This window comes from Zootoca vivipara, chromosome 1 (assembly GCF_965207765.1).
Source record: "Zootoca vivipara chromosome 1, rZooViv2.hap1.1, whole genome shotgun sequence".
NCBI lineage: Eukaryota > Metazoa > Chordata > Lepidosauria > Squamata > Lacertidae > Zootoca > Zootoca vivipara.
This window is the reverse complement of record NC_142582.1, coordinates 127,313,962-127,338,923: the sequence shown is the minus strand read 5'-3', so window position 1 is coordinate 127,338,923 and position 24,962 is coordinate 127,313,962. Positions and strand designations below refer to the sequence as shown.

Below are 24,962 nucleotides of genomic sequence, written 5' to 3'. Positions count from 1 at the left end.
ATGCAGGACCTTTGCAGAGCTACTAGTACCTGGAGATGCTGGGGTCCTTCTGCATGCAGGACAGATGTTTTGCCAGTGAGCCACCACCCTTCACCAAAGGGACTGGCTGAGGTTGACTCACTGGAGCTGCTCTCCTGGTTCCAGGGTTTAAGGGCCAGAAGTATAAAGCAGCATCCTATGTTTCTGAGGAGAGGGAGAGGGAGGGGAAGGGAGGGGAGGGGAGGAAGGAAGGAAGGAAGAAAGAAAGAAAGAAAAGAGGGAGTGGGAGGGAGAGAGGAAGGAAGGAAGGAAAGAGGGGAGAGAAAGAAGAGTAGGAAATAAGGAAGAGAATAAAGAAGGAAAGAAAAAGAAAGAGGGAGAGAAGACGGAAAGGGAGAAAGAAGGAAGGAAGTAGAGGGAAAGAAAGAATAAGAATGAGGGAGAGGAAGAAAGTTGGGAAGGACGGAAGGAAGGAAGGAAGGAAGAAAGAAAGAAAAGAGGGAGCAGGAGGGAGAGAGGAAGGAAAGAGGTGAGAGAAAGAAGAGTAGGAAAGAAGGAATAAAGAAGGAAAGAAAAAGAAAGGGAGAGAAGACAGAGATAAAGAAGGAAGGAGAGGGGAAGAAAGAATAAGAACGAGAGAGAGGAAGAAAGAAAGGGAAGGGGGGGGTTGCCACCTTGATTCAGCGCCAGAAAAGAGCGCGAAGGGACCCAGGGGCAAAAAGTATTTTCCCGGCCCCAGCTGTTTGTCGGCGCTTTCTTGGTGCGGCGCTTCAGCAGCAAGGTCCCACTGCTGGGTCCCGCTGGCTGGGGCGCTCGGCGGGCCACATGACGAGGTCTGGCGGGCCGGATTTGGCCCCCGGGCCTTGTGTTTGACACCCGTGCCTTATGGCATAAGACAATTTATGGATGAGAGTCCACTTTATATGGCATTGTGGTGTGATTCTCGGCTGCAGGTACTAAGCAGTGCACTTAAATGCATCCAGCGAACCGCCCTGAGACCTGCAGGTATAGGGGTGGTATATGAATTCAACAAATAGATGAATTTTTAAAAATCCAATAAAGAGGATTCTGGTTCACGAAAACTTAAGTAATAATTTGTGAGTCTTTAATCTGCGACAAGACTCGTATTTGCGGCAACACGGGCAAACACAGCTACTCTTCTCAGAGCTGGATGCGACAGTCGCACAAACATCAGGCATGTACCTGTTAGGTATTGTTTGAGTACATCAGCACAGGCCTTTCCGTAGGGCAGATCCACACCCTATAGCTAAAGTGCCTCTCTTCTCCCAAAGAATCCTGGGAACTGTAGTTCCACGCTCGGGAAGCTACAGTGCCCAGCATCCTTGACAGACTACAGTTCCCAGGATTATTTGGGGGGAAGCCATTGGTGTTGAATGTGCTTTAAATGGATGGTGTAGATCTGCCCATAATACAATTGGCCGGGAACAGGAACAAGCCCTGGCACACGTTATTTTCTTCCATTGTTTTCTTTTTAGGATATCGCTTGGATCCCAGTGCAAATATAGAAAAATTGAACCTGTCCGGCAACCGAATATCATCCTTTAAGGTCTGTGCTGGATTCTCGCTGCCAGGGCAGCAAACATCAACATATTTAAAAAATGAAATTTAAACTAAAATCAAAAGATATTTTAGCCATTAAAAAAAAATTACAAATATTTTGAGTACCTAAAAACATTTAAAGGCAATCGGGTACCATCAAGGTTGCTAATATTAAGTTTGCCATGGCCACTATAAAACTACCCTGCACTGAGCTCTCACCTGTGGCTCCTAGAAGCTGTCAGCATGCGATGGTGGCCACACCCCAGGAAATGGCTCCAACTGGGTTCCGGTTTCCGCCTGCAGGAATGGCGGACCTGTTTTCCATCCCTCTGACCTTCGTAAGGAATTTGGCGGTTGCTAGGGGAGTAAATGGCAACCCCCTGCCCTCTCCGGGGGTTACGGAGAGGGGCCGCTGGCCCGCGATGCCCCCAGACCCACTCCGACTGTTAATGGAGTGGGGGGAGCTTGGGCTCAAGCTCTTACGACGGCCAGGACTCCCGGACGCTAATCTGCACGGCGGGGATTTCCATGATTAAAGAAGACAATTAGGTTTAAATCTATGGACATACTTCAGAAGGAGGGGCAGAAGCGCTGTTTACTGCCGAGAAATATATGCTGCTGAGGGTGAGGAGTTAAAGGCTGTATATCATCTGGAAGAAGGATTGATGGGGACAGAGCGATAAGGGAAGTGAGTCTTTTTTTATTTTTATTTTCATATGAGTTACTTCGTACCTTCCCAGACGTGATGTCCTGGCTTGTTTGGAGTGAAAGAGAAGCAAAAGACTGTGTGAGTTGAACTTTATAAACTTGTTATTGAGCATATTTTTTGAAGATGAGGAGTTGCTGACGAGAAAAGCCCCCCTCTAGCTGGACGGAAGGAGTGCCTGGACGCATTCGGAGGATTTATGAGTTGTGACGCACTTTGAATTGGAGCAGCGACCTGAAGCTAAGTTCAGCTATAGGGCAAGGAGATCCATTAATTTACCAAGAGTCAATGCATGGTGTGAGATCTGGCTCTTCTGCCCGGAAAAGCTGTAAATTTTATAAAGATCGTTTAATCTACATGGTTATGAGAGAAAACGAAAGTGATTTGAGTTTTTTTAAGATGGCGCTGCTTCGTGTTGAGAGCCGACGCAATGACCAAGAAGATTTATGGGGTGGCTGGACTGATTAACTCACACAGGAGAAAGAACATTTGTGAAACTTTGTTTGACATTTATCTCAGCAGCTGGGAAATAATCGGTTGAAAGAGGAAAACATCTATGTGACTGTAAAGGGAAAGATCTGGATTATTATGGATTTGGAGAGACGATTTGAACTTTAGAAAAAAGACGACAGTGGACGGTTGCGAGGAATCCCCAATTTCTTGAAGTATGGGAACCCTAAAAAATTCTTTTTAGATGATTTGGCATAACATTCGGTTTGATTGATATATATGTGTATAATTTGAAATAATGAATGTGATATAATTGGTTTTAATTGGAAAAATTAATAAAAATATATTAAAAAAAAAAAAAAAGGAAATGGCTCCAACTGGCTGCCTAACCAAGGTGAGGGGAGCTGATGGATCTCAAACCCTCAGTGAATTAGGGATTTCCTCTGCATGTGAAGACAGGCTCTGGCAGATTGAGCAGACGAGACCATGAGTGGGTCCAGCGGTCAAGAAGGCAGTTTCTGCACATAGCTGCCAAGTACCCCGTTTTGCCCGGGAAACCCCGTATTTTCTTACCGTTTCCTGCTGGTCTCCCGAATGGATTTATCTCCCGTAAATCCCCCGGAAAGCAGCTCCTGCCATGTTTCTGGTGCTGCTCTGCCCATTTCCATAATGGCTGCGCCGCCAGAAGTCGCTTCTACGCATGTCCGGAAGTGTGTAGAAGCGACTTCCGGCGCTGCGGCCATTTTGGAAATGGGCAGAGCGGCACCAGAAGTTGCTTCTACGCATGTCCGGAAGTCGCGTAGCCGCTGCTGGTCCCAGATTTTTCGATCTGGAACTTGGCAGCTATGTTTCTGCACGTGCTGTAGAGGGAAGTGAGGGTCAGGTGGGGCTTGTCCACCTGGGAAGTCAGCCCATCTAGGAGAAGGAAAACTGATCCTAAAACTCCACTGCCTTGGGAGACACCTTTGAGAGAAGAAAGGGCTCTAAAACGTAAACATACGCAAATCCAGAGTGGAGTCCCTAAGACTGTTGGATGGTGCCTTGTACTCCTGCAGCCAAGGTGGGTGTCAAACATACCGTATTGCTCTGCTTTCCTTTGGACCACCTCAACCAGGCCGAGAGGGAGGGCCTTGACACCTGTGTAGCCCTGTCCAGGCTTGTGTCCCGGGTAGGTCACTTCGCTGCTGCTAACGCAGAGGTTCGACATCACCCCTGGAGATGCACTCCTTTGTCTCTCAAGACAGATGGATGCTAATAATAATAATAATAATAATAATAATAATAATAATAATAATTTATTACTTACACCCCGCCCATCTGGTTGGGTTTCCCCAGCCACTCTGGGTGGTTTCCAACAAGAAATAAAAAATACAGTACATTAAAACGTCAGTCATTACAAACTTCCCTAAACAGGGCTGCCTTCAGACGTCTTCTAAATGTCAGATAGTTGTTTATTTCTTTGACACCTGGTCATAGAATAATAGAATCCTAGAGTTGGAAGAGACCACAAGGGCCATCCAGTCCAACCCCCTGCCAAGCAGGAAACACCACCAAAGCATTCTTGACATATGCCTGTCAAGCCTCTGCTTAAAGACCTCCAAAGAAGGAGACTCCACCACACTCCTTGGTAGCACATTCCACTGCCGAACAGCTCTTACTGTCAGGAAGTTCTTCCTAATGTTTAGGTGGAATCTTCTTTCTTGAAGTTTGAATCCATTGCTCCGTGTGGGAGGGCAGGCACCACCACCGAGAAGGCCCTCTGCCTGGTTCCCTGTAACTTCACTTCTTGCAGTGAGAGAACCACCAGAAGGCCCTCGGAGCTGGACCTCAGTGTCCAGGCAAAACGATGGGGGTGGAGACGCTCCTTCAGGTACCAGTTCACGTGGATTGGCACCTGCTTCCCTGGGTCCCAACCGGAGATGCCAGGGTTTTAATGTGGAACCTTCTGTTTTTAATACACTGCACCACACCAGTGTGGTAGCTCCGTGACAAAGTTGTTTTAAAAGGCTTAATGCTGAACAGGGTCAGCAAGACTTGATTTAAATCATATATTTTTTACAGAAAGACTCATTCCCGCTGGTGTAATCTTAATATTTACAACCAGATGAAGGTTTCATTTTTTGAATAATAAATTTTCAGAGTAGTTTTTAAAGTTATATCAAAAATTACTGATTTGGTTATACATTACTATTAGAAATACATAGACTGATAATTTTGAAATTGTTGTGAGGTTTAATACCGTGTTTCTCATATTATAAGACACGTCTTATATTTATTTTTTCCTCAAAAAACACACTATGGCTTATTTTCAAGGGATGTCTTATTTTTTTCCTCCTCCTCCTGCTGCGGCCGGCATTCCTGTTTCTCATATTTTAAGACATACCCATAAAATAAGCCATAGCAGGATTTTTAAGCATTCAAGGAATATAAGCCATACCCCGAAAATAAGACATAGTGATAGGCGCAGCAGCAATGCCGGCCGCAGCAGCAGGAGGAGGAAAAAAATAAGACATCCCTTGAAAATAAGCCATAGTGTGTTTTTCTGAGGAAAAAATAAATATAAGACGTGTCTTATAATATGAGAAACACGGTAATTTCTTAATGATAATAATTTTTTAATGATGGTGTTTCCTGCTTGGCAGGGAGTTGAATTGGATGGCCCTTGTGGTCTCTTCCAACTCTATAATTTAACTGTTTATATTTGGACAACTTTTCTGCTGTACTTTATTGGAAGGAGAAAAATAATCCTTCATAACAATTTAAACAATTTATTTAACTAAAGCAATAACATTATACCATATGTATCCATGTTTATTAACTGATGTGGTTAACCAATTTTTTAAAAAAACAACTTAGACTGAGTTTTAGCACACGTGAAAAACTTTATCAAATCCTTATTTCCTGATGAATAGCATTTGGACTATAATGTCACTTAAATAGAAAACTATCTTTGGAAAGATTTTTCCTCCAAAAGCATTTTATTTTAAAAATCCAAGTTAAATTAAAAAAGAATCTGATTTTAAAAAATTAAAATCTGATATATATTTTTTTTAAAAATCTGATATATATATATTTTAAAATCTGATTTCTTAAATTTATTTTTTTAAAATCATGGATTTTTATCCACCTTGATGCTGAAGGCATCCTCCTGCCCCTTCAAGATTTCTCTGGCAGATAAAACGCACGGGACAATATCCAACACAGTGTGACAAAGTGCAAAGGCTTCTCCTCCTGCGGCGCCCCATGCACCGCCACCGCTGAGCAGGTTTTGTGGGGCTGGAAGCGTGAGATGGCGTGAGAAGCAGATTTCTGTCACAAGCGTGAGTCAACATGGTTGGATCTCGCCCAGAATATCTCAGGGATATCTCAGGGATGCGCTAGGAGGGATTCGATCTTGTTTGTCGCCGCTTTTCTTAACAGGAAATAACCAATTTGGCCAGGCTGCCTCGTTTAGTCGATCTCTGCCTGAACGACCCCCAGTACAACCCCAATCCGGTTTGCCTTCTTTGCAATTATGCGACGCACGTCCTGTACCACATCCCTCAGCTTCAGAGGCTCGACACGTACGATGTATCGTCCAAACAAATCAAGGAGCTGGCAGAGGTCAGTGGAGACTCCCTAACGTCTTTATTAGGCATAGGATCCCCTGGTTGACATGTCCGACAGTAATACACCTGTGTGATTTGGGGAGGGGGGGAGTTTGCTTTGATTCACAGTGATAGGCCTCCTCAAATGCGGCTCTTCCAGTACGACCGGTGGTAGTGCCATCAGAGCAGGATTTTGAGGTGGAGCTCCAGGGCCTGAACTAACCAAAATGAGATGGAGGGACGTCAAACACAGCTAGGCTAGCCTGCCACATCTACAAGTAATATACATTCCCATCGAAAGTGGGCAATGGTGGCTGCAAGACCATCACGTCTAGAGCCTTAAGATCACCTCATTACATAATAATAATAATAATAATAATAATAATAATAATAATAATAATAATAATTTATTATTTATACCCCGCCCATCTGGCCGGGTCTCCCCAGCCACATAGATTTTAACCTCTGGGAAAAGCTCTGGAAAAGTGATGTGAAGTTTGAAGCATGTTATTCTTTGAAGGAGAACGACCTAAAAATGATTCACAGGTGGCATTTAACTCTGAGTAGGCTTGCTAACAAGGGGCGCAGGTGGCGCTGTGGGTTAAACCACTGAGCCTAGGGCTTGCCGATCAGAAGGTCGGCAGTTCGAATCCCCGCAACGGGGTGAGCTCCCGTTGCTCGGTAACAGCTCCTGCCAACCTAGCAGTTTGAAAGCACGTCAAAGGGCAAGTAGATAAATAGGTACCGCTACAGCGGGAAGGTAAACGGAGTTTCTGTGTGCTGCTCTGGTTCACCCTAAGCGGCTTTGTCATGCTGGCCGCATGACCTGGAAGCTGTACGCCGGCTCCCTCGGCCAATAACGCGAGATGAGCGCTGCAACCCCAGAGTCGGTCACGACTGGACCTAATGGTCAGGGGTCCCTTTACCTTTAAACTTGCTAAGATGTATAAGACTGGATCAGATAAGTGCTGGAGATGCAATGAGGTGGAGGGAGCGTTCTTTCATATGTGGCGGACCTGTAAAAGGGTAAAAGAGTATTGGGAAATGATCCATAATGAATTGAAAAAAATGTTTAAAAATACATGTACTTTCAGTCAACCGTGGTAAGACAGCAACTCTGGCTGACCATGATGTTCAAACCCATCCATTGACATGATGGTGCCCATTATGATGTAAAGACCATTAGTCTTTGCATTTATTTATTTTTGTTTTTTTAAAAAAGTTTAAAAGTACTTCCAGAGTCCTTTCTGTTGGGGATAATTCAGACTGAAATTCCCAGGTGTCAGAAAAGGTTATTTATGTATGCTACAACTGTGGCCCATGTTTCGTTAGCCCAAAAAGGGGAAACGAATGAGGTTCCAACCAAAGAAAAATGGCAACTAAAGTTGACAGAATGTGCACAACTTGCAGACTTAACATATAGAATAAGCGAACAAGAAGAACAAACGTTTAAAGAAGATTGGAAAACTTTTATTGAATATATGGGAAATAATTGTGTACAGCTGAAAACGCTGGCAGCATTAAGATAAATTCAACAGAGTACTGTAAATAAGTTTTGATGGATGCAATAATGGAAAACCGATTGGTATAGTTTTTGTAAAATATGCAGGAATATAAGTTATATAAAATGAACCAATGAGTTATGTAAAATGAACCATGGAAAGAGAAGATGGAAAGTTAGTGATATCTTAAGGATGTAAAAATGAGTACTTTAAATTGTAAAACAGAAAATTTTATAATCTATATCTATACACAGTGGTACCTCTACCACAGGTGGCACTGTGGGTTAAACCACAGAGCCTAGGGCTTGCAAATCAGAAGGTAAGCGGTTCGAATCCCTGCGATGGGGTGAGCTCCCGTTGCTCAGTCCCAGCTCCTGCCAACCTAGAAGTTTGAAAGCACGTCAAATTGCAAGTACAGTGGTACCTCTACTTACGAATAACTCTACTTACGAATGTTTCTACTTATGAATGGAGCTCCGTCCGCCATCTTGGATGCGGTTTAGATAGGATCTTTTCTACTTACGAATCTTTAGATAGGGTTGCTTCTACTTACGAATTTTTTCTCCCAATGCATTCCTATGGGATTCGACTTACAATTTTTTTCGACTTATGAATGTGCGTTCGGAACGCATTAAATTCGTAAGTAGAGGTACCACTGTAGATAAATAGGTACCGCTCCAAGCGGGAAGGTAAACAGCGTTTCCGTGTGTTGCTCTGGTTCGCCAGAAGTGGCTTTGTCATGCTGGCCACATGACCTGGAAGCTGTACACCGGCTCCCTCGGCCAATAACGCGAGATGAGCGCCGTAACCCCAGAGTCGGTCATGACGGGACCTAATGGTCAGGGGTCCCTTTACCTTTACCTCTACTTAAGGACGCGGTCCATTTTGGGGTGCTGTTCACACCCGAAAAGTCTGTAAGTAGAGCAGCGCTACTGTGTGCGCGCAAAGCGCACAGATCGCTTCTACGCATGCGTGTGCGGCTAAACCCAAAAGCATACACTTCCGGGTCAACCTGAATATCTGCAACATTAAGTAAACGCAACCTGAGGTATGACTGTATATATATATCACCTCACTGCACCTCTTAGTGTGACAATAGCAAACTCAGTCTTGCGGTGGTGGAGAAGTGGGAAGCTTTATTCTGCCTTCCTGCGAGATGTCACTCCATGCCCTGCCCTGCTTGTGCAGGACTGCAGTTCTAATGGGCCTACTTAAATGTGGTTGAATCATGGAATCAGAACCGTAGAGTTGGAAGAGACTCTGAGGGTCTTCTAGTCCAACCCCCTGCAATGCAGGAATCTCAACTAAAGCATCCATGACCGATGGCCATCCAAACTCTACTTAAAAACCTCCAAGGAAGGAGAGTCCACCACCTTTTGAAGGAGTCCATTTCACCGTCCAGCTGCTCTTGCTATTTAGTCAGAATTTCCTTTCTCGTAACTTGAATCCATTGGTTTGAGTCTCCTAGACTCCAGAGCAGGAGAAAGCAAGCTCGCTCCATCTTCCATGTGACAGCCCTTTAAGTATTTGAAGTTGGCTGTCCTATCTCCTCTCAGTCTCTTCTCCAAGCTATTAACACACCCAACTCCCTCAACCGTTCCTCATAAGGCTTGGTTCTCAGATCCTTGACCACCTTGGTTGTCATGGTTTGTTTTTGTGACATTGCGCAATGACTGTTCCCTCCACATCCCCCTGCCCCGGTTTGGTTTCCCTTTTCTCTTTCAAAGACCATGGTGATGAAAAAGGTCATGTTCTACAACATGCGCATCAAGAGCGCCCAGCGGCAGCTTAATGAGGAGCTCGAGAAGCTAAAGGAGAGGAAGCACAAGCTGCAGAAGTTGCCGGAAGACCGCATAAAGCATTTCAGCTACAACATCAAGAATGTAAGCAAAGCCGTTGGCAGCGTCAGCCAAGTGTGTCTGGGTTGGGCCCTGCTTCTGGGACTGGCGGTTTTAGCTGCGGTGAGCTTGGATTTTAGGTGTGGTCACATTGCCGCCTTGGAGGGCGCAGGGGCGTTGTCTCCCCCCTGCACCCCAGCCATGCATTTCACAGACCTCCCACCCACCCACCCCGTTCAGGTCAGCATGGCTTCGGTTAAGTTTCTGTTTGTGTGCGTACACCCCCAGGGAGAAGTGACAGAGCAGGGGGTGCCTTTAACATGTGCAAAGCTGTTTGCACTGGTTAGAAATTTTGGGACTCCAAGTCGTGTGACACTGGTTTGAGAAACCAGCATCAAACAGTATCTACAAAGCTTTGGGTCATGTTGTGAGATTGAAAACCCGGCACTGGAAATACAGTGATTGCACAGCAAACAGGAGTGTGAGCACAGATTTTTGTCTCCAAGTGGCTTTGATCCTGTCAGTTCCCACCTAGTTTTTAGGGTGGTTGAACAAAAGCATCACCCACCCCAGAATGAACATTTGAGCCAGTCCACTGAAATTTCCCCACCTTTTCTCAAAGACGAAGGCCATCTCAAAGAGATGGGCTTTGTGGTTCTTCTGAAAGCTGCTCAGTCTTTTGACTTGGGAAATCAAAGGCCAAACTGCATATTATGTTAAGCACACTTTCTTTTTTAAAAGAAGCCTGCTTAGCGTGGGCCACCTGATAGTTCTGGAAAAAACCAGCGGGGGGGGGGGGAGTCCAGAAGAAGACAACAGTGCAAGAAAGAGGCAGTGTTAACTCTTTCCTTCCAACACTTTCCCCCACTGATCTCTCTCCCCCCTCCCTCCAGTTTGCTATTTGCTCTCAAAGGTACTGCTTGTTTCAGAGAGAAAAAGAAGAGCAGACTTTTCAATAGGAGAATTTTGTGGAGATGTGTGTTTTGGTATCAATCTGGATTGAGCCAATGTGCAGTTGCTGCTTCTAAAAGGAAAAAAAACAAACACCACAGTGTTTAGTGCTTTGTATGGTTTTAAATATAAAACTAGCTGGCCCGGCCACGCATTGCTGTAGCTCATCCCTGTGATTCCCCCCACCCTGTCCCGATCCATGACATATCCCAGCCCCTCTTCCCCCCACCCCCGGGTCATCCCTGTGAGTGGCCCCACCGTGTCCCGACCCATGAACTTTCCCGCCCCTCCTCCCCCCACCCCGGCTCATCTCTGTGATTCCCCCCACCTTGTCCCAATCCATGACGTATCCCACCCCCTCCTCCCCCCAACCCCCACCCAGGTGAGTCCCCACTTCCATTCGGCCGAGTCTGTAAAGGCGAGCCAAGGTGCTGTGGAGAGGGAAGGTTTTCTAGCTGCAGTACCAGTGTAGCCGCTGCTAGAGGGCGATGTTTTGTAACCTGGTTCTTTTCCCAGCATGCTCGACAGGGTCTCCTGGCTGTCCTTTTAGGTCCTAAAAATGGGGTTTTACCTTGTTGAGGTGTGACATTTGTATACCCCATGTAGCTAGGAACACTCCCATAGTGGCATGTGACGTTGTGTCCAAATTTCATCACTATTGCTCAAGCGGTTTTGATGAAAGGTGGGAACCAACGGACATGCCCAGTTTACATTTATATATAGAGATAAAATAAAAGACATGCTTAACGTAAAGCGCAGTGCAGCCCTAAAGATTGGAGCGTTTTCATGTCCTTCTTTTCATCGTTTCCTTTTTCAACAGCTGGAACGTGAACTGGTGGACCTGCAGGCCTCTGGCAAGATACAGGCGAGCAAAGCTATTTCGAGCCAAAACTTAAGCTGCGAAAAATCCGACGAGGAAGCTGAGAGTCCGGATGAGACCCCAGAGGAATCGAGCCTTGAGCAGTGGTTTATGCATAAACTGGAGGCCCTCAAAAGAAGAGTGAATTTCTGGAGCAAAAAGCTAGAGGAGTACGTGCGTTTCAGGAAATGTTCAAGGGCTGCTGTTTGAGTAGGCTTTGGGTTTGGAGGTCTTGTGCTCACTGCCTACACCTGGGGTGAAATGCACGGTGGGGTTTCTCTCCCCCCTTAATCCTCCCTCAGCTCCTCCTTCACTTCCCTTGCGACTTGAAGATGCCTCTTATGAAATGGCTCCTAGCATTACGCAAACCTGCGTGTCATAGAAAAACACAACTAACCATCGAGCATAAAAAAACTTTCCTATACAGGGCTGCCTTCAGCTGTCTTCTAAATTTCTTATATAGTGGTACCTCGACTTACGAAGGCGATCCGTTCCATGGTCGTAAGTTGAATCCTTCGGTTGTCAAAGCGTCCATTTTGTGCATGTGCGAAGCGCGATTTTGTGCTTCTGCGCATGCGACAAACGCGTGCATGGCGAAACGACTTCCGGGTTTGCCGACTTCGTAAGTCGAAACCTTCGGAAGTTGAGTCATTCAGATGTCAAGGTGCCACTGTAGTTGTTTACTGTATTTCTCTCTCCATAAGATGTACCTGACCATAGGACGCACCTAGTTTTTTAGAGGAGGAAAACAAGAAAAAAATATTTTGCTTTCTTGAATTGTCCTAGGCATAGCAGCCAACTCCTAGAGGCCCAGGTGCCTTTGCCCCCCCCCCTAAATATTTGAGGAAGTTGTCCTCCCCATGTTGATGGGCATTGTCATTCATATAGTGTGCATGCACTTTGTCTTGAGATCAATTGCTGCAGTTCTCAACCTGTGGGTCCCCAGATGTTGGACTACAACTCCCATCATCCCTCAACTCCCACCATCCCCTGAGCTCTGGCCTTTCTAGCAAGGGGTGATGGGAGTTGTTGTTCAACAACATCTGGGGACCCACAGGATGAGAAAGGCTGATACGGTATGTGAGGTGGGGCTTACCTCCCCCCCCCAATATTTTATTCAAGTTGGAAGAGGGAGGGAAGGAAGGGGTGAAAGAGAGAGAGGAAGAGAGGGGGAAGGAAGGAGGGAGGGAAGGGGTGAGAGAGAAATAAAGGGAGGGAGGGGTGAAAGAGAGGGGGAGGAAAGAGGGAAGGAAGGAAGGAAGGAGTGAGAGAAAGAAAGGGAGGGAGGGAGGGAGGGAAGAGAGAGAGAAGGAAGGAAGGACAGACAGATGGAAGGGGTGAGAGAGAAAGAAAGAGAGGGGGGAAGGATGGAAGCTGGGAAGAGGGGCGGAAGTGGCTCCCTTCTGTCTCTCCTCGGTCGCTGTCACAGAAGCATCCTGAGAGTTGGTTTCCTGCTGTGCCCGGCTCTGGCTCTGGTTCTCACCTTTGTGGCTCTGGCGCGGGATCTGGCTCTGGCCCTCGCATTCACTCCATGGGACGCACGAACTTTCCCCCTTCCTTTTTGGGAGGGAAAAAGTGTGTCTTATGGAGCAAAAAATATGGTAATTCCTTGACTCTGATGGGAGGGCGTTCCACGGGGGGAGGGGGGCCACTACCGATAAGGCCCTCTGCCTGGTTCCCTGTAACCTCGCAGTGAGGGAACCACCAGAAGGCCCTTGGAGCCGGATCCCATTGTACTGGGCTGGACAATGCGGGTGGAGACGTTCCTTCAGGTATACAGGGCCAAAGCCGTTTAGGGCTTGAAAGGTCAGCACCAACACTTTTAATGGTGCTTGGAAACGTACCGAGAGCCAATGTAGATCTTTTAGGACCAGCTGGTATTTATTGTGGTCCTTCCAACCAAGACAGATCCTGCTCCTTTCGTTGCAGAGTTGAAGCAGTTTATCAGGGAGAAGTCAAGAAAAAGAAGAAAGCCAGTAGTTTGGCTGTGCAGTTTTTGCTGACTGAACTGGAAACAGTGGGAAACATCCGTTTTGAAGAGGGCTCCCCCAGTGATGCCTGGTACAGCTGTTTTGAGATACTGTATTTCGAAACCTTGATATATATTTTTTAAAAAGGTTAATTCTTACACCTCTTCATATTTCCACATAAGTCTCGTAAGTATACACAGAGAAGATAAAGGAATTAAAACATCTAGAAACACTAAAAAAAAATTCTGCTACAGATGGGAGGATTAGACAAAATGAAAGACAAAGCCCATATTCTTCATTCATTCATTTTTATTTCTGTTTGTGAAATGGCTTCCTACGAAGCCTCTAAAAACGACAATCAGAAATCTATCAAAATAAATCAAGATGCATCAAAATGTAGCTAAATTACAGCATATCACAAAACAACACATGATTCAGTCATCAAAACCATTCACTAATGTGCCTCAATCTATTCCAACGTTAATTTCCAATTTCATCCAATATTTTCTGTTCTGTTGCAATTGGCTTATTGTGCACAAGTCTTTCTTCTTTTTTGCCATCCACTGATGTACAAACTGACATTTTTTAAAAAATTGTATTATAGTGCACAATTGATGCACATACCTCAGCCGTCAACAGCCTCAAGGTCTTCTGTTTTCTTAAACTGTTTTTTTTATTTACTGTTTTTAATTAGGTTTTGTAATTTTGGATTATGCGGAATGCTTTATCTGAGTGGATGTAGCAACCGAGTAATTTCGTTGTTCCCGCAAGGGGACAATGACAATAAAGATATCTTATCTTATCTTAAACTCAGGTTTAATTCCTGCTATGAATTGATTCTATCCCGATTTTGCGCCTTGGACTTCAAAACCCATGGCATCACAGGAGTGAAAGTGAATCGCGTCATCAGGGTGCACAACCGGATTCTGAGGCTGAAATTTGAAGAGAAGTTTCAACACTTTTTGGACAAAGAAGATTTAAATGAGTTTTTGTAAGTGGGTTTTTCTTTTTCTTTTAATTATAGACAAATAAGACAGCAAGATAGCGAATTCTGGCCAAATGTGAGGTGCCCTTGTTATAGCCAGAGTTTTTAAACCGGAGTTCAAAGTTGGTTTGCATCCTTTGGCTACGGGGAAATCTGGTTAGTGTTAATGTTACGCCACAAATTAATGTTCTGCCTTGGTTTAAAGCGAACCAAGTAAAGGAGGAGGGACTTGCAGATGACAAATGGGGACAGGGAATGTTCAAAACTCACAGCACGCTTCCTATTTCCTCACCATAGTTAGGGAACAAAGAGGAAACTAGATACAGTGGTGCCTCGCAAGACGAATAAAATTCGTTCCGTGAGTCAATTCATTTTGTGAAAAATTCGTCTTGCGAATCGCGGTTGAAATTTCTTTTTTTTTGCCCATAGGAACGTATTAATTAAATTTCAATGCATTCCTTTAGGAAACCGTGATTCGCAAGACGAATTTTTCACAAAAAGAATTCGTCTCGCGAGTCACCATCAGATCGCAAGACGCATTCGCCTTGCGAAAAATTTGTCTTGCAGGGCATTCGTCTTGCGAGGTACCACTGTACTAAAGATGGATCCCTATTACAGCACAACGTCAGAAAATGAGCAGCATAAATAACCCGCAAGGATGCCATCAACTATCAGATGATACTATCAGATGATAACTCTGATACCAGTTTACGCAGAGTAGACCCACTAAAGCCGATGGATTTGTTTGTTGCTTTCAATTGGTCTGTGCCGCCTAACAAAAGGCGCAACAAAAATCCTGGCTAACAAACAAAAATCCTGGCCAACAAAAATCCTGGCTACGCCCATGGGCTGAGGCGGGGAGGGGGAGTTAATTGGGGGAGCTGTGGGTTCAAATAAAAAGCCAGCGATCGATTTTGCGGAAGATCCTTGATGTGCAGCTAATGTACTGAACAAGTGAGTTGAGGGCAAGTTCAACCTCCCGACGGATAGCTGGATCGGCTACTGAAACGTTTTGAAGGATTTACGTGTGATGTCCCCCATGATCCTGGAATTAAAACCTGTGAGCTTATTCTTGACCATGTGCTCTATGGATGAAGCACTATGGTATCAGCTTTAGGGAGGGCTCAGAGGGGAGCAGACCAGAATGCAGAAATTGGGGGGGGGCATTAATAACCTGTTCAAAAGGAAAATAAAAAAATTCATTCAGTAGCACCTTAAAGACCAACTAAGTTTTTATTTTGGTATGAGCTTCCGTGTGCATGCACACTTCGTCAGATACACTGAAACAGAATCAACCAGACCCTTATGTATATTCAGAGGATGGGTGGGTGGGTGGGAATGGGTGATGGGCTGATAGGAGTGGTGAACCTGTTGATGGCTGTTAACGACTGCTGATGACTGCAATTGGTTCTGCGGGGGGGGGGGAGCAAGGGCTGAGGCACAAAAGAAAGCTAGATCATGCATAATGAGATAAGAATCCGATGTCTCTGTTCATCCCAGGTGAACATAAAAACTTAGTTGGTCTTTAAGGTGCTACTGAAGGAATTTTTTAAAATTTTGCTTCGACTGAGACCAACACGGCTACCTACCTGTAACTGTTCAAAAGGAATAGCCCAGATGTGAAGGGAGGGGGGGGATAGCACCATATGTGAAGGATGTGCACACTTATGAAGAGATCCATGACTTGGAGCACGGAAGGCAGATTGAGAGCATATGGATAAAAAATGTAGGAGAGAGAAACCACAGTGACCTTACTTCCGGGGGGGGGGGGGTCTACTGTAGACCTCCAAGTCAGGCTGAAGACTTGGATGATGACTTCTAAAGCAGAAGGTCAAAAGTATGTACTGTATGAGACAAATGGTGATTTGTCAGGGATGCTTTAGCGGAGATTCCTGCATTGCAGGGGGTTGGGCTGTGGGTGACCTTCAGGGTCCTTTGCAACTCTGCAATTCCACGATTCTATGTATTTTTGCTGCATCTTGAACCCGGTGCACGAGGCAGCCACTTTGGGGAGGGGGATTTTGATTGGAAAGATGCCATGCAGGTAAAGGAGTAAGCAGCCCCGCGTGCGAATTTCCTGCTCAAAATAACCCCTTGCCAAAGATGTTTTTCTTTATAAACACCCACGGTGTTGATGCTCTGTCACATGTCGGGTTTCAACATACCACGTCACTCCCACAAGATGAGGAGTGTTTTGCCAGCCACTATTGGCCACGGTAAAGTTAAAGGTAAAGGAACCTGGACGGTTAAGTCCAGTGAAAGGTGACTATGGGATATGGCGCTCACCTCGCTTCTCAGGCCGAGGGAGCCGGCATTTGTCCGCAGACAGCTTTTCCGGGTCATGTGGCCAGCATGACTAAGCTGCTACTGGCGCAACAGGACACCGTGACGGAAACCAGAGCGTATGGAAACACTATTTACCTTCCCGCCGCAGTGGTACCTATTTATCTACTTGCACCAACGTGCTTTCGAACTGCTAGGTTGGCAGGAGCTGGGACCGAGCAATGGGAGATCACCCCATCATGGGGATTTCAACTGCTGAGGTTCTGATCGGCAAGCCCAAGAGGCTCAGTGGTTTAGACCACAGCGCCACCCGCTAAGTTGGAGACAGGAGAGTGGGGGAAATTGTCTCATGAGCAGGCGCTTTAGCAGCAAGCTCCATATCTCATGCCTCTTTGCCCCTCTCTTTTAAAACTTGGTTTTCAAAAAGTATGTTGGTTGCAAGTGCATTGCTGCTGGGACAACATCCAGCTTCTTTGTTAGTTTCCCAAAAGCATTCATTTCATATGCAAATCATATGCAAACGTGTGTGGTGTGTCCGGTACCCAGAGACATTTAACGCCCCTGAGCATTCTTGTGCCCAGTACTAGAGGTGTTCTCCCCCCCTCTTATTCCCACCTTCCCAATCTAGAAACTACAGGAAGATGCTGGAATATCTCTTCTATGTATCTCCCCCAGACGTACCCTTGAAGAAACAGCAGTTGGTCCAAATCCTAGAGGATGGCTTCCAGGAAGTAAAAAAGGTAACCAAAAGTTTATTTTATTTTATTTTTTTGAAATAGTTTTTATTTGCTTTTACAAGTATATTACAAAACAACAACAACAACAACAACAAATTATTATTATTTATACCCCGCCCATTCACATCCACATTTACAGATTCCTCCGAATCTCTGGACTTCTCCCCTCCCCTCTATGGGTCCTTCTTATTAAACCTTTTCTACTGCATCTTTTCCAATAATCTATATTTTATATAACTTCACTGTCTTCATAGTGCTTGCTACATTACAAGTGTTATTGCAATCCTGCTAATGTTTGCATCTGCTTACACAGGTCTCCAAGATAAATTATAATTCTTTCCTCATTCTTTATTAAAGTTTGGTCTTCTTGGTAACCAAAAGTTTAAATTGAGACCTCTTGTGTCTCTCTGGCTTCAGAGTGTTTGGTCTGAATCATTGCCTTTGTTAACTCACTTTTAAAAGTGAGCACGTCTGTGTCTTAGTTAGTGGTAGGAAGGTTGGGACTTGAAGGCTGGGACTTGCCGTTGTTTTTCTGACTGTGGAGACTCCAAGAACCCGCCACCCAGAGGAGTTGGAGAGGACAGACAAGCTACAATTTATACATTGCTTCAAATGATTTTTGGAAGCAAGAAGACCCTCTCTTGGGCTCAAGAGAGTGAAACGCATTGCATTGGACTTAGTACATATGTATGACGCTGCTTGCAATAGTTGCCATCCTGCAAGCAAAGAGTCGTCTTCAAAGTCTTGAGTGCAGAGTCTACTTCATCTACTTCGAGGGTGAAACCGCTTCGTCACTCTGCATGACTCAGAAAAATAGCCAACAGAGACAAGGGAGAGCTGAGCTGGAAGGGTTTTGCTTAGCATGGTAGCTTTCCATAGGAAGGAAGGGGTTTGTTGTAGTTGGGAGAGCATTTAAGGGTCAATCTGATCTGCCATCTCAGACTTGCTTTGTTGCTCTTTGCAGCCTGGAAGCGAAGGAGGCGTTCAGCTCTCCAACAGTCTCAGTATCTGCGAATGTCCAAGAATTGAATATTTGCAAAAGCAAGCCAGAAGCAAGGGGGACTCCGATGATACATTCAGGCGTGGTAAATAAAGAGCGGTTGCTCTAAACACCCATGAATAATTTTTAGAGCCCTTGTCACATAAAAAAAAAGCCTTTTCAGCTGGAAAAGCCGCAGAGGCCTTGCAATAAATGCAGCGGGTTGTGGCGAGAGGGACAGAGCCTTGGGTGCAAGCGGGATGGTCCATCAGTCGTAGATGAGACTGGAATCCAAATAATATTGCTGTGACAAGGTGAGGAACTGTCAGAGAGGAAAGCAGCTTGCACTGGAGACAAAGAAGAAATACGTCCAGTCTGGTTTTTTATTTTATTTTATGCAGACCTGTATCTCAGCTGGTTAGAGCACGGTGCTGATCATGCCAATGTTGCAGGTTAGATCCCTGTATGGGGCAGCTGCATAGTCCTGCATTGCAGAGGCTTGGACTGGATGATTCTCAAAAGTACCCTTCCAATTTCTGCGATTCTATGATTATACCAAATTCGCCCTTCTCATACCAGTGCTTCAAAATCTGCTTCAAAATCCACACATCCCTCAAAGGCTGCCATGCAGTTTCCCAATTAATGAATACAAAAATGGGTATATTATTTGTTTGTGTGTTTGTTTGCTTGTTTAGCTATTTACTTAAACCATTTTAGTCCCTCTTGTTCAGCTGGAAAGGCTTTCAGAGTGGTGGGCAGATCACTTATTTATTTATTTTTAAAGTACACAAAAGATACACACGTTAGTGAGAATAACATGCAAAAACGTGTTCCGCAAGGGGGGGGGAATTCGGCATTTTGTAGGACAGCGCATCAGGGCACCTCCAAAGAAAAATCTTGACAGCCGCTTCACCTCTGTTTGGATGGCACCCAGGGGACTGACCTCTGATGACGCCCTTAATGCGTGGGCAGATCCGGGCAAGATCAATCACCCATTGTGTGTGCGACTTGGTTCATTTTTGCTTCCATCGTTTGGGGCTCTCCTCTGGGGTTTTGATGCCTTGTGTTCTTGTAAGTGAGGCGTTCTCTTCTCTTCTCCTTTCTCAGGGAAACTCATCATTGCAAAAGTCTTCCTTGGGCAGAGCACCCCGGCTCATGACGGAGAGCCAATCGTCCAGGCCAGGTATCCCAACGCCAATTCCGTCTACAGGTCTGGCAAGACCTCCCAGAACACCCCCAGTACTACAGCCAGCAGTGGGGTTGTGGATCAGCAAGAGAAATCTAAGTGTAAGTTAGTGTCTCTAACTGGAGTTTTGTCATATTGTCTTCCTGGGATTTCATTGGGGAAATTTGATCCTGGGATTTTTATTATTTTTTAAAAATGTTAACAGTACCCAATAAGGGTCCCTATATGGAATCGACAATATGTGTAATGTACCCCAACAACCAAACATATCCAAAAGGACAATGCACAGTAGTACAAGTAAGGAGATAATAGAATTAAGGGACCCCCAGGGGTCATCGAGCCCAGCCCCCTGCAATGCAGCAATCTCAACCAAACCATCCAGGGCAGATAGTTACCCAACTTAAAAACCTCCAGGGAAGGAGAATCCACCACCTCCCAAAGGAGTCCGTTCCACTGGCGAACATCTCTTACTGTCAGAAAGTTATTCATTTTTTATAACTTGAATCCATTGGTTTGGATCCTACCCTCCAGAGCAGGAGAAAACAATCTTGCTCCCTCTTCCATGTATTTGAAGATGGCTCTCATATCTCCTCTCAGTCTCCTCTTTTCCAAGCTAAACATACCCAGCTCCTTCAACCGTTCCTCACAAGGCTTGGTTTCCAGACCCTTGATCATCTTGGCTGCCGTTCCAGCTTGTCAACATTCTTCTTACCACTGAGCCTAGGGCTTGCTGATCAGAAGGTCGGCGGTTCGAATCCCTGTGACGGGGTGAGCTCCCGTTGCTTGGTCCCAGCTCCTGCCAACCTAGCAGTTCGAAAGCACGTCAAAATGCAAGTAGATAAATAGGAACCGCTACAGCGGGAAGGTAAACGGCGTTTCCATGTGCTGCTCTGGTTTGCCAGAAGCGGCTTTGTCATGCTGGCCACATGACCTGGAAGCTGTACGCCGGCTCCCTCGGCCAATAATGCGAGATGAGCGCGCAACCCCAGAGTCGGTCACGACTGGACCTAATGGTCAGGGGTCCCTTTACCTTTACCTTACCAGTAAACCAGGTGTGTGGTCGCCTGCCAGGGGTTATTTAGCTGAGATTCTTGCATTGCAGAGGGTTGGACCAGATGACCCTCGGTGTCCCTTCCCACTCTACAATTCTGTGATTCCCAGTTCTTGCGGAACGACTGGTTATAGATGTGTTTTGACCATTCAGTCTGTTTCAGATACGTCCCAATTAGTTCTAAGTCATTTGGAAAGCTTTTGTAAGCTATTTGGGGACACACGCACAGCCCGCAAAGAATGGAAGTCTCCATCTGTCTGAGGAGTCCGGTGCAGAGGGCCAGAGAGGGCCTGGAAAAAGCTCAGGAGAGAGCAGATTTTTCCGCACACCCAGTGCTACCGGAAGAAAATAGCAAGGCAGCGAGTATCCTCTAGAGGGAGCTCCAGCCCCACACATGAAGCCTCTGCATTTATTTGAAACCTTTGGGTTCTTTTTCTGCTTTGGTGTGCGCCAAAAGCTGCGATCTGCCCTAGCTCGGAGAAAGCGGGAAGATGGAAGTTAGCGCCACACCTGTGCTCGGGATGGTGTGGCTCATAGCGATGGTGGCGACGTTCTGCCTCCGCTGTCGGGGGAGATATGCCTCTGAATACGAGCCGCTGGGAATCCCAAGCGGGGCGAAAGGGCTGTTGTGCCTGGGCTTCTCTTGCACGCTTCCCATGGGCATTCGGCTGGCGAATGTTAGAACGGGATGCTGGACTAGATGGGCCTGAGTCCTGTTCCAGCAGGGCTCTTGTGACAACCGCTGATCCTCCTGGGGCAGCCTGGGTAGCTAGGTTGCCTAGAGCATGGTGCTGACGACGCCAAGGTTTCAGGTTCGATCCCCACACGGGGCAGCTGCATATTCCTGTATTGCAAGGGGATGGGCTGAACTCTATTTTTCTCGAAAGCATACGTAGGATGGGGTGTGGGGTGTGTTAAGGGAGAGGCAGTACCTCTGGTGGGAGACATGTTGTATAGTTTTTTTCCATCTTTGGTCTCTGCCCTGCACTCACCTGTAGCTCCCAGAAGCTGTCAACATGCAGCGGCAGCCACACCCCGGAAATGGCTTCGACTGGTCTTAAATCCTCAGGGAGTTAGGGACTTCCCCCGCATGCAAAGACAGGCTGCAACGGGAAAACAGGCCTTCCCCGCAGTGGCTCCCCGTTTGTGGGATGCTCTCCCCAGGGAGACTCGCCTGGCGCCTTCATTATACACCTTTAGGCACCAGGCGGAAACGTTCCTCTTCAACCAGGTCTTTGGCTGATTAACGCTCTGCAGCCTTATAAAATGTTTCTGCAGGAAGGGAGGTGGGTGGGTGATTGTTTTTGCTCCTTTGTTTTTAATGACTTCCTCGTTTTCATCCTGGGTTTTATTCGGTGAGCCGTCCTGAGATCTTACGATGAAGGGCGGCATATAAAGCTAATAAACAACCAGAAGGTGGTTTCTGCACATGCTGTGCAGGGGCAAATGGGGGCCGTCCACCTGGGCAGGCAGCTTATCTAAGTGGAGAAAAACTCTGGTCCTAAACCTCCGCTGTTGTGTGGGGCAGAGGTCTATTGATGGCTGGTAGCCATGGTGGAGCTGCAGGCAGCATAAAAAAATTCCTTCCAATAGCACCTTGAGACCAACTAAGTTTGTCATTGGTATTAGTATAGTATAAAAGTAAATAAAGAATTTTATAATATGAATTAAATGAAGAAGTATGTTTAAGGCAGAAATATAATATGTAAGGGAAAAGGAGTATGATGTTGTCATAGATGATAAATATGTAATCTATAATGACAAGGATAATTATAGAATTTTGGTGTAAAATTTAAAAGGTATAAACATGTTTAAGATAGAAAGAAACAATGTTAAGATGATGATTATGAAATTGCCAAAGAGAGTATAAGATGAACCACAGTAAGGGGGGCTGAGGAGGTCAACCTACAATGTCAGAAAAGATGAATGGTTTTTGAACTATATATGCATGTTTTTGTTTTTATTATGTTTTTTATTTTAGGTAATGCCGGGGTTGGTGTGTGGGTGATGTATGTTTTGCTGTTATATGTCAAAAAATCAATAAAAAATATTTTTTTAAAAAAAAAAGTTTGTCATTGGTATGAGGTTTTGTGGGCATGCACACTTCTTCAGATACTGAAGAATCTGAAGAAGTGTGCATGCACACGAAAGCTCATACCAATGACAAACTTACTTGGTCTCTAAGGGGCTACTGGAAGGAATTTTTTAATTTTGTTTCGACTACGTCAGACCAACACGGCTACCTACCTGTAACTCCAGGCAGCAATGCTTCTGAATACCAATTGCTGGAAACCACAGGAGTGGAGAGTGTTGCTCTTGTGCTCAGCTCCTTGTGCGTTTCCCATGGGCACCTGGTTGGCCACTGTGAGAAGAGGATGCTCTACTAGATGGGCCATTGGCCTGATCCAGCAGGCTCTTTTTCTCTCCTCTCTTTCTTATTTTCCTTCTGCAAATGTCTCCTGTTCTTACAATTTCAAAACTTCAGTAACCATTATACGGAGGGGTGGGGAATCCGTAAGAGAATCTGCCATTCCTGCTCTTGCCTTTTAGCTTCAGAAGTCTGCTCTTCCCTGGACTCCAAGAACTGCGACTGCAACCTGCGACAGTGCGAGTGGTTTGTGTTCGATCACGAGCTGGTTCTGCCGGAGTACATCGTAGAGTTTGAGTACATCACGTTGGTACGCACTTCCTGCTCCCTAGCAATGTGTTCAGCGTGGAGGGTCTAGGGTAGAGATCCCCTTTGCTAATGTGCCTGGGCTTGCCGATCGGAAGGTCGGCGGTTCGAATCCCCGCAACGGGGTGAGCTCCCGTTGCTCTGTCCCAGCTCCTGCCAACCTAGCAGTTCGAAAGCACGTCAGTGCAAGTAGATAAATAGGTACCACTGCGGCGGGAAGGTAAACGGCATTTCCGTGTGCTCTGGTTTCCATCACAGTGTTCCATTGCATCAGAAGCAGTTTAGTCATGCTGGCCACATGACCTGGAAAGTTGTCTGTGGACAAACACTGGCTCCCTCGGCCTGAAGCGAGATGAGCGCCACACCCCGTAGTCGCCTTTGACTGGACTTAACTGTCCAGGGGTCCTTTACCATTTTTACCTTTTACCTACAGAAGAGCTGCTGCCATTTAGTCAGGGCCGGCCCACCCATGAGGCAAGGTGACCTGACTGCCTCTGGCTCTAGGATCTACAGGCAGGGGCATAGGAAGGAGGGCAGAGGGGGGCGGGTGTCACTCTGGGGTGTGTGACAAGATGGCCTCTGCCTCCCCCCACCAGCTGTAGAGCGGCCGAGGTGCGCACAGTCTGTATGGGCGCCGTTCATGCGCAGTCCGTGTGGGCTGCCGCACATGTGCACTCTGTACGGGTTGCCGCACATGAGCAGTCCATACAGGATGCCGCAGATGTGCACTCCATACGGGCTGCCCTGCCCCGGGTGCCGGAGAGGGTTCCTCCACCACTGTCTACAGGGGCAGTAGACAGTGTCCCACAAGGAATGCACTGCTTGCTGTTGCTGCCGCTGTTGCCGCCACAGTGGCGATGCTAGCTGTGGTACAGGCTCGGCAGCTTGCCCCTGCAATTAAAGGGGCCACACGACGGAAAAGCACGCCACACCGCAGTAAGAGCTGTTTGGCTGTGGAACAGGCTCCTTCAGAAGGTGATGGAGGCTGTTAAGCAGAGGTTGGATGGCCATCTGTCAGGGATCCTTGAGTCGAGATTCCTGCAATGCAAGGGGTAGGACTAGATGACCGCTGGGGGTCCCTTCCAAGTCTACGAAACCTGAAATTGACAGATAGCACACACTCATTCCGCCACCTATGCATGGCCACATCTTTCTCAATTAGCAAGCTCTCCCTTTAATTAAAGGGGCTCACCCCCACTTCAGCAGTTGGTAAAGGTAAAGGTAAAGGGACCCCTGACCATTAGGTCCAGTCGTGGCGAACTCTGGGGTTGCGGCACTCATCTCGCATTATTGGCCGAGGGAGCCGGCGTATAGCTTCCAGGTCATGTGGCCAGCATGACAAAGCCACTTCTGGCGAACTAGAGCAGCACACGGAAACGCCGTTTACCTTCCCGCTATAGTGGTTCCTATTTATCTACTTGCATTTTGACGTGCTTTCGAACTGCTAGGTTGGCAGGAGCTGGGACCAAGCAACGGGAGCTCACCCCGTCACAGGGATTCGAACCGCCGACCTTCTGATCAGCAAGCCCTAGGCTCAGTGGTTTAGCCCACAGCGCCACCTGGGTCCCTGGGAGCCCAAGCTAATTTGCAAAGAGTCAAATCCATGGAAGTGCAGATCCAGGCTTTTTTTTGGGGGGGCGTCCTGCTAAGTCAGGAGCTGGGAAC

General features: G+C 46.4%; 1 protein-coding gene across 1 annotated transcript in view; it reads left to right on the top strand.

Annotated features, from left to right (window-relative positions):
• The window catches only part of LRRC9 (leucine rich repeat containing 9), a 77,366-nt gene that overhangs the window by 11,281 nt on the left and 41,123 nt on the right, over positions 1–24,962 (top strand). The window contains exons 6-15 of the mRNA XM_060271210.2: positions 1,476–1,546; positions 6,116–6,298; positions 9,512–9,667; positions 11,394–11,602; positions 13,362–13,493; positions 14,217–14,393; positions 17,299–17,410; positions 18,372–18,492; positions 19,494–19,673; positions 23,174–23,301. Coding sequence (XP_060127193.2) covers positions 1,476–1,546; positions 6,116–6,298; positions 9,512–9,667; positions 11,394–11,602; positions 13,362–13,493; positions 14,217–14,393; positions 17,299–17,410; positions 18,372–18,492; positions 19,494–19,673; positions 23,174–23,301 — 1,469 coding nt within the window. The remainder of the gene's footprint in view (positions 1–1,475; positions 1,547–6,115; positions 6,299–9,511; positions 9,668–11,393; positions 11,603–13,361; positions 13,494–14,216; positions 14,394–17,298; positions 17,411–18,371; positions 18,493–19,493; positions 19,674–23,173; positions 23,302–24,962) is intronic.